Genomic DNA, 9,866 nt, shown 5'->3' on the forward strand with positions numbered 1-9,866 from the left:
GCGATCATTTCGCTCAACACCTTTGCTCAGTCCCACTTAAGCAACGTGATCTCCCGGTGGCTGAGCGCTTCAACTCCCCCTCCCATTCCCAGTCTGACCTTTCTGTCATGGGCCTCCTCCAGTGCCATAGTGAGGCCCACCGGAAATTGGAGGAACAGCACCTCATATTTCACTTGGGCACTTGCAGCCCAGAAGATAGACTTCTCCAACGTTAGATAGTTCCTCTGTCCCTCTCTTCCCCTCCCCCTCCCCAGTTCTCCCTCTATCTTCCTGTGTCCACCTATATCCTTCCTTTGTCCCGCCCCCGACATCAGTCTGAAGGGTCTCGACCCGAAACGTCACCCATTCCTTCTCTCCTGAGATGCTGCCTGACCTGCTGAGTTACTCCAGCATTTTTTGAAATAATTACCTTCGATTTGTACCAGCATCTGTAGTTATTTTCTTACACTATTTATACAAGCTTGATTGTAAGCTGACTGTAGATCCAAGGTTTTGTTTTCTAATAGTCTGTCATATTAAAGGCGATGCCAAACCATTGATAAAAGAGTCTCGAATAATCTTCCTGTTGATATTGATCAGCTGTAACTGCTTCGTGTTAAAAACTCATCAAGTGACTCACCAGGTTTTTGTTTACGAGTAGCAAGGAGGTGTCGAGCAAATATTACATTGGGTGTCTTAACGAAGAATCTGCTTAGTGCATCAATAGCAGAATCATATGTTGTACATTACTCTATGTAATCATATACATCATAAGAGATAGAGCTTATTAATGTCCTGAATTTGTCTGGTGCATTGTCACCACACTCAAAGAAGTTATTTAGTGTCCGAAGCCAGTGCTTCCATTCCTTTGCTGCAGTAAGTGAGTTGAGATCCAGATCGAAGCATTGTGGTTTCAATAGTTTCTGCATCTCGATGTCACAATGCTTAACTTCTGAGATTGAGTTGCTTAAATTGTTGAGGCAAATGAAAATTCTAATTTACTTAAACTTTATTTAAGCTTTAAGCAACTCATTTCTGTAATACACATCTTCAAAGCGACTGGAAATTATTGCTGATTCAACAGGCCTCACCGGCCTGAGTTCCGCACATGCGCACACTTCAGTCAATAAGACCAAGGAACTGATTGTGGACTATGGAATGGAAAAATAAGGATCCATGAATTTGCCTTCATCGCAGGACAGTGGTGGAGAGTCAAAGCTGGACATTCGTGGGACTGGACATCTTTATAGACATGACCTGGGTCCAGCACTTAGATGCAATCATAAGTAAAGCCCATCAATGTTTCTACTTTTTCCATAGAAGATTGAGGAGATTCTGTATGTCAATGAATAATCTCATGAACTTCTACAGGTGTACAGTAGAGAGCATATCTCTATCACTGGCTGCATCACTGCCTGGTTCGGCAAATCGAACGCCCAGGAATGAACAAGATTGCAAAAACTGGTAAACACTCCCAGTCAATCACCTGCCCATCAAAGGAATCTACAACAGTTGCTACCTCAAAAAGGCAGCTTGCAAAAACCCACACCACCCTTATTTCACACCCTATGCCCTTATTTCACACCTGCCATTAAGAAAGTGGTACAGGAGCCTGAAAACTGTAACATCCAGGTTCAGGAGCTGCTACATCCCAAAAACCACACACTACCCTTCCGTACACAACAACCTCCAAATAGGCTCTTAACTATAGATTAGGGGACATTATTGTTGTAAGAATATCTGCCAAAACTTACCTTTCCGCATCAGTCAACCGCTGTTTCATGTTTAGTATAGTTCAGATGTACAGCGTGGAAACAGGCCCTAAGGGCCAGCGAGTCAGCAGTCCCTCACATGAACACGATCCTACACACACAAGGGATTTTTTTGTACATTTACATTATGCCAATTAACGTCTTTTGAGTGTGGGAGGAAACGGGGAGAACGTACAAACTGCGTACAGGCAAGCATCCCTAGTCAGGATTGAAACCGGGTCTCTGGCGCTGCAAGGCAGTTGGTCTACCGCTACGTCACTGTATACACAACTCAATGTGCAGGGTCGGTTTTGGACAACGACAATGAACACTTTTCCCGCACGAAGCATAGCCGCCGATTTACCCTTCCAGACATGGTGAGTGGCTCTGAAAAGAGCCTTTGGGTTACTATGTTCAGTTTCTCACGCTTACTTGCTCGCTCCGCCAGTTTTCTTGGGTAACAGCACGGCCTGGATATTGGGTAGTACACCGCCTTGTGCGATGGTCACTCCTCCCATCAGTTTGTTGAGCTCCTCGTCGTTGCGGACAGCCAGCTGCAGATGTCTGGGGATGATGCGGCTCTTCTTGTTGTCCCGGGCCGCATTGCCGGCCAGCTCCAGGATTTCAGCCGTCAGATACTCGAGCACAGCAGCCAGATAGACCGGGGCTCCGGCACCAACACGCTTAGCATAGTTGCCCTTTCTCAGGAGCCTGTGTACACGGCCAACCGGGAACTGCAATCCGGCCCGGGACGAGCGAGACTTGGCCTTGGCCCGAGCTTTGCCGCTGGTTTTTCCTCGTCCAGACATGTCCCGAATCTTGCACATGGAGAATGAAAAAATGATCACAGACTCGCTCTTCTTGTACATTTTTGCGGAATCCAGTGAACCGCTGATGATTGGTGAAAAAGCACTTGATCTCATTGGTGAGAGGAATAATCCAATCACTGAACCGTTTTATCTATCAATCAAAACCCGCAACAAAAGCGCTGAAAATAACTGCCAGTCCCTCCAAAACCAGAACTTTGAAATAGCCCGCCAAACTATAAATCTGGATGTCAACACAATTTGCGACATCACATAATCATTGCTTTTTTGTTTATCTTTTTTTATCTAAGTGCATTGCGTTAAGGTGTTAATTATACTACTGCGAGTAAGAATTCCATTGTTCCGTTGACGGCACATTTGACAATTAAATACTCTTGATTATTGACCACCTTGAACCCCGAGCAATACGGCACAACACATTTAATTTACGATTTATTTGGGCCGATAACCGATCACAAAAAAACCCGATTCTCGGCATCAATTAGCGATCGGTCACCTTGTAAACGGTGTCGGATTATCTACTGGTCCCTTGTTACAAAAGTCCGAGTTTGGGCTACAGTGTGAAAAGTTCCTCCTTGAAAGACAGAACGAATTGCCGAATAGAAATGCAATTCGGAACAGTTACAGAGATGAAGACAGGAGTTAATAAACCGCAGTATCCATAGTAAATAAAACAGCAACGACAGCAATAATCGGCTGCCCGTGGGCACAACTTATGATGTCTGGGACAAGCAAACGCGAAGTAGTTGTACTTCTGTTTAATGGACAGGAACGTAACATGGATACCGGGAATATAGTCATTGTACCCAGGGGTCAACGAGATTGGGAATGCACCTCCCATACGATGCAATAATTTAATTAATTTAGACAACAACCCAACGAAACAATTGTAACAGTTTTAGACAGGATTAAGTGCAAGTTGATCTGTGCCGGATCACTATGCGTTGTGACCATCCGGCTCAGCAGGTCCGGTTCATAGCAGCTATGGCCCTGGGGATGAAGCTGTTCCTGAGTCTGGAGGTGCGGGCTCTACGCCTTGTATCGTCTGCCCGATGGAAGGAGTTCGTATTGAAACATTTAATCACTAAACATAACGTTAAATAATTTGCCTAACAAAAATATCCTGAAACAATTCTGCTGCGATTCAACGTCGAAACATTAGTACAACTCTTTCTGCGAGAATGTGGGTGGCTCTTAAAAGGTTTTCGGTATTTTGTCAACAATGTGCGGATCTTTACTTGGAGCTGGTGTACTTGGTCACCGCCTTTGTCCCTTCCGACACGGCGTGCTTGGCCAGCTCCCCGGGAAGAAGCAGGCGCACGGCGGTCTGAATCTCTCAGAAGCTGATGGTAGATCTCTTGTTGTAATGGGCCAGGCGGGAAGCCTCGCCTGCAATGCGCTCGAAAATATCGTTGACGAATGAGTTCATGATGCTCATGGCCTTGGAGGAGATGCCGGTGTCGGGGTGAACCTGCTTCATCACTTTGTAGATGTAGATGCCGTAACTCTCCTTCCTCGACCTCCTGCGCTTCTTGCCCGCTTTGCCTGTAGGCTTCGGCAAAGCTTTCTTTGCGCCCTTCTTGGCAGCTGCTTTCGACGTCTCAGGCATTTCCTCGGTGGATTTCAAACACAGCAGTGACCAGAAGCCGCTCGGAGCGCGGATTAAATAAGCAGCGCGTCGCCCTATGCTAATGAGGGATGGAGCGGGAGCGGATCGTCATTGGGTGGTCGGAGACATGAATAATTACACCTCCCCGTAAACGCTCTGATTGGATATCTATGGGGAAACGTCACAATCCCTCGCTGCACCAATCAGAGGCCGCTCCCACTGCCCCGTGTCCTGTCCGGGTCACTCTGCGGACGAGGAATTGGCGCCGATCTGGTGCAGTGGCCGCTGCTGTTTAATGCAGCAGAAAACACCGAAAGCTGTCGTTTGTCATCCTTTCCGGTGCCGAGTGCGGGATGCTGACGTCCCGTGGGATAAAACACGAGAAAGGAAAACACCTTGCAATTAAAGGTCAGCTTGTACAACTTCATTAGTGGAGCAATTATTCAAATATGAAAGTGCCGGAATAACTCAGCAGGTGAGGCAGCATCGCTGGAGAACATGGATATGGGAGCACAGGTAGACAAAAAATGCTGAATTAACTCAACGGGTCAGGCAGCATTCCGGGAGAAGGAATGGGTGACGTTTCGGGTCGAGACCCTTCGGACTAATGTCAGGGGAGTGACTCTAGAATAGTCAGAGATAGGAAGACCAGTGGGAAAACTGGGAAAGAGAGAGAAAGCAGGGACTATGTGAAGTAAGAAAAACTAATGTTGATACCGCTGGGGTGTAAACTACCCAAACTTATGAGGTGCTCTGCCTCCAATTTGCGCTGGACCTCAATCTGACAATGGCCCAGGACAGAAAGGTCAGATTCGGAATGGGAGGCGGAGTTGAAGTGCTGAGCCAGCAGGAGATCAGGTAGGTCAAGACGGACTGAGCGGAGGTGTTCAGCGAAACGATCGCTGAGCCTGCGCTTGTTTTCACCGATGTAGAGAAGTTGACACCTGGATGCAGTAGATGAGGTTGGAAGAGGTGCCGGAGAAACTCTGCCTCACCACGAAAGACTGTTTGGGTCCATGGATGGAGTCGAGGGGGGAGGTAAAGGGACAGGTGTTGCTTCTGCGGTTGCAGGGGAAAGTACCTGGGGAGGGGGTGGTTTGGGTAGGAAGGAATGAGTGAACCAGAGAGTTGCGGAGGGAACGGTCTCTGCGGAAAGCATAAAGGGGTGGAGATGGGAAGATGTGGCCAGTAATGGGATCCCGTTGGAGGTGGCAAAAATGTTGGAGGATAAGATGTTGTATGCGATGGCTGATGGGGTGGAAGGTAACAAGGGGGACTCTGTCCTTGTTATGAATAGGGGAGGGGGAGCAAAAGTGGAGCTGAGGGATATTGAAGAAACCTTAGCGAAAGACTCAAGTGCAATGGAAGAGGGGAACCCCCGTTACCTAATGAATGAGGACATCTCCGATGTCCTAGTATGGAACACCTCATCCTGGGCGCAGAGTCAGCGTAGATGGAGGAATTGCGAGAGTTTCCTCGACAGGACCTATTGTGAGGCTGTCACGCCAAGGGTCCAGGTCGAGCGAAGGTGGGAGACTGTTTCAGGGGGGAGTGGACGTGGACTACAGGAGACCCCTGTGGCTGTGCCTATTGGAAATAGGTATACCCTCTTGGGAACTGTCGGGGCAGAAGACGTTTCCAGTCCGAGTGGCAGACCTGTTGGCAAGGATACTCGACAGGGGAGACCGAAGTCAGGAAGAGCCGTAGTGGTGGGTGACTCCATCGTCCGAGGGACAGACAGAAGATTCTGTGGCAGCAGGAGGGACTTGAGGATGGTCTGTTGCCTCCCTGGTGCCAGGGTTCAGCACATCACGGACCGGCTTCAGAACATCCTAGTGAGGGAAGGCGATCAACCTGAAGTCGTTGTGCACGTGGGCACGAATGACGTCGTGCGGAATAGGAAGGAGGTGCTACAGCGGGACTTTAGAGAGTTAGGAAAAAGACTGATAAGTAGGACGTCGAAGGTGGTTATCTGTGGACTGCTACCGGTACCTCGTGCTGGTGAGGCCAGGAACAGAGAGATAGAGGGTATGAATTTATGGCTGAGGGGCTGGTGCAGAGAGCAGGGATTTAGATTTCTGGACCACTGGGATCTCTTCTGGGCTAGGGGTGACTAGTACAAAAGGGACGGGTTACATCTTAACAGCAGGGGGACAAACATTCTGGCAGGCAGGTTTGCTAGTGCGACACCTGTGGCTTTAAACTAAGTAGTGGGGGGGAGGGGTTAACAAATTGTGAAGATGAGGTTAAAGGGAATACAGGAGATATTGCAGAAGACTCTCGGAAGAATGGGAACAGAAGTTCTAGAGGGGAAAAGAGATTAAGGGCAGGGCCATTTGTGACCGATGTGAGAGGGGAGGTAAATACAGAAGTTAAAGTGTTGTACTTAAATGCGCGTAGTATAAAAAATAAAGTGGATGAGCTTGAGGCTCAGTTAGTCATGGGCAAGTATGATGTTGTAGGGATCACTGAGACATGGCTACAAGAGGACCAGGGCTGGGAACTGAATATTCAGGGGTACACAACGTATAGAAAAGACAGACAGGTGGGCAGAGGGGGTGGGGTTGCTCTGCTGGTAAGGAATGATATTCATTCCTTGCAAGGGGTGACATAGAATCAGGAGATGTTGAATCAGTATGGATAGAAATGAGGAATTGTAAGGGTAAAAAGACCCTAATGGGAGTTATCTATAGGTCCCCAAACAGTAGCCTCGACATAGGGTGCAAGTTGAATCAGGAGATAAAATTGGCGTGTCACAAATGTAATGCTGCGGTGGTTATGGGAGATTTCAACATGCAGGTAGACTGGGAAAATCAGGTTGGAAATGGACCCCAGGAAAGAGAGTTTGTAGAGTGCCTTCGAGATGGATTTTTAGAACAGCTTGTACTGGAGCCTACCAGGGAGAAGGCAATTCTGGATTTAGTGTTGTGTAATGGTCCTGATCTGATAAGGGGACTAGAGGTAAAAGAGCCATTAGGAGGCAGTGATCACAACATGATAAGTTTTACTCTGCAAATGGAAAGGCAGAAGGGAAAATCGGAAGTGTCAGTATTACAGTATAGCAAAGGGGATTACAGAGGCATGAGGCGGGAGTTGGCCAAAATTGACTGGAAGGATGCCCTAGCAGGGAAGACGGTAGAACAGCAATGGCAGGTATTCCTGGGAATAATGCAGAGGTTGCAGGATCAATTTATCCCAAAGAGGTGGAAAGACTCTAAGGGGAGTAAGAGACACCTGTGGCTGACAAGGGAAGTCAGGGACAGCATAAAAATTAAGGAGAGGAAGTATAACATAGCAAAGAAGAGTGGGAAGACAGAGGATTGGGACTCTTTTAAAGAGCAACAAAAGTTAACTAAAAAGGCAATACGGGGAGAAAAGATGAGGTACGAGGGTAAACTAGCCAATAATATAAAGGAGGATAGCAAAAGTTTTTTTAGGTACGTGAAGAGGAAAAAAATAGTCAAGGCAAATGTGGGTCCCTTGAAGACAGAAGCAGGGGAATTTATTATGGGGAACAAAGAAATGGCAGACGAGTTAAACCGTTACTTTGGATCTGTCTTCACTGAGGAAGATACACACAATCTCCCAAATGTTCAAGGGGTTGGAGAACCAAGGGTGATGGAGGAACTGAAGGAAATCCACATTAGGCAGGAAATGGTTTTGGGTAGACTGATGGGACTGAAGGCTGATAAATCCCCAGGGCCTGATGGTCTGCATCCCAGGGTACTTAAGGAGGTGGCTCTAGAAATAGTGGAAGCATTGGAGATCATTTTTCAATGTTCTATAGATTCAGGATCAGTTCCTGTGGATTGGAGGATAGCAAATGTTATCCCACTTTTTAAGAAAGGAGGGAGAGAGAAAACGGGTAATTATAGACCAGTTAGTCTGACATCAGTGGTGGGGAAGATGCTGGAGTCAATTATAAAAGACGAAATTGCTGAGCATTTGGATAGCAGTAACTGGATCATTCCGAGTCAGCATGGATTTACGAAGGGGAAATCATGCTTGACAAATCTACTGGAATTTTTTGAGGATGTAACTAGGAAAATTGACAGGGGAGAGTCGGTGGATGTGGTATACCTCGACTTTCAGAAAGCCTTCGACAAGGTCCCACATAGGAGATTAGTGGGCAAAATTAGAGAACATGGTATTGGGGGTAGGGTACTGACATGGATAGAAAATTGGTTGACAGACAGAAAGCAAAGAGTGGGGATAAATGGGTCCCTTTCGAAATGGGAGGCAGTGACCAGTGGGGTACCGCAAGGTTCGGTGCTGGGACCCCAGCTATTTACGATATACATTAATGACTTAGATGAAGGGATTAAAAGTACCATTAGCAAATTTGCAGATGATACGAAGCTGGGGGGTAGTGTGAATTGTGAGGAAGATGCAATAAGGCTGCAGGGTGACTTGGACAGGTTGTGTGAGTGGGCGGATACATGGCAGATGCAGTTTAATGTAGATAAGTGTGAGGTTATTCACTTTGGAAGTAAGAATAGAAAGGCAGATTATTATCTGAATGGTGTCAAGTTAGGAGGAGGGGATGTTCAACGAGATCTGCGTGTCCTAGTGCATCAGTCACTGAAACGAAGCATGCAGGTACAGCAGGCAGTGAAGAAAGCCAAAGGAATGTTGGCTTTCATAACAAGAGGAGTTGAGTATAGGAGCAAAGAGGTCCTTCTACAGTTGTACCGGGCCCTGGTAAGACCGCACCTGGAGTACTGTGTGCAGTTTTGGTCTCCAAATTTGGGGAAGGATATTCTTGCTATTGAGGGCGTGCAGCGTAGGTTCACTAGCTTAATTCCCGGAATGGCGGGACTGTCGTATGTTGAAAGGCTGGAGCAATTAGGCTTGTATACACTGGAATTTAGAAGGATGAGGGGGGATCTTATTGAAACATATAAGATAATTAGGGGATTGGACACATTAGAGGCAGGAAACATGTTCCCAATGTTGGGGGAGTCCAGAACAAGGGGCCACAGTTTAAGAATAAGGGGTAGGCCATTTAGAATGGAGATGAGGAAGAACTTTTTCAGTCAGAGAGTGGTGAAGGTGTGGAATTCTCTGCCTCAGAAGGCAGTGGAGGCCAGTTCGTTGGATGCTTTCAAGAGAGAGCTGGATAGAGCTCTTAAGGATAGCGGAGTGACGGGGTATGGGGAGAAGGCAGGAACGGGGTACTGATTGAGAGTGATCAGCCATGATCGCATTGAATGGCGGTGCTGGCTCGAAGGGCTGAATGGCGTACTCCTGCACCTATTGTCTATTGTCTATTGAAACAGGGTGGGAAGAAGTGTAGTCAGGATAGCAATGGGAGTCAGTAGGTTTGCAGCAGATGTCGGTCAACAGTCTGTCTCCTGTGATGGAGACGGTAAGATCCAGAAACGGTAGGGAGATGCTCCAAGTAAATTTGAGAGCAGGATGGAAATTAGTAAAGTTGATGAAGTCAGTGAGTTCTGCATGTGTACAGGAGGTAGCACCAATGCAGTCTTCAATGTAGCGGAGGTAGAGTTCGGGGATAGGGCCAGTGTACGCCTGGAACAGGGATTGTTCAACATACCCTACAAAGAGACAGGCATAGCTAGGTCCCATGTGAGTGCCCATAGCCACCCCTTGGATTTGGATTGTTCTTCAGACTGATTGTAATATGGAGAAGGCGGCTGGAAGAGTGGGAATCCCCGGTGAAGCGTTGGAGGTCAGATC

At 47.3% G+C, this 9,866-nt stretch overlaps 2 protein-coding genes across 2 annotated transcripts; both read right to left on the minus strand.

Moving 5' to 3' along the window:
* Positions 1-2,158: 2,158 nt before the first annotated feature.
* On the minus strand, positions 2,159-2,539 carry LOC144609720 (histone H2AX-like). Its single transcript, XM_078428217.1, has one exon. The coding sequence runs from the start codon at positions 2,537-2,539 to the stop codon at positions 2,159-2,161; it is 381 nt and encodes a 126-aa protein (XP_078284343.1).
* Positions 2,540-3,341: 802 nt separating this feature from the next.
* On the minus strand, positions 3,342-4,298 carry LOC144609536 (histone H2B 1/2-like). The gene has a single exon (XM_078428040.1). The coding sequence runs from the start codon at positions 4,164-4,166 to the stop codon at positions 3,894-3,896; it is 273 nt and encodes a 90-aa protein (XP_078284166.1). The 5' UTR covers positions 4,167-4,298; the 3' UTR covers positions 3,342-3,893.
* Positions 4,299-9,866: the final 5,568 nt, after the last annotated feature.

The sequence above is a fragment of the Rhinoraja longicauda genome, chromosome 34, assembly GCF_053455715.1.
Source record: "Rhinoraja longicauda isolate Sanriku21f chromosome 34, sRhiLon1.1, whole genome shotgun sequence".
Lineage (NCBI taxonomy): Eukaryota > Metazoa > Chordata > Chondrichthyes > Rajiformes > Arhynchobatidae > Rhinoraja > Rhinoraja longicauda.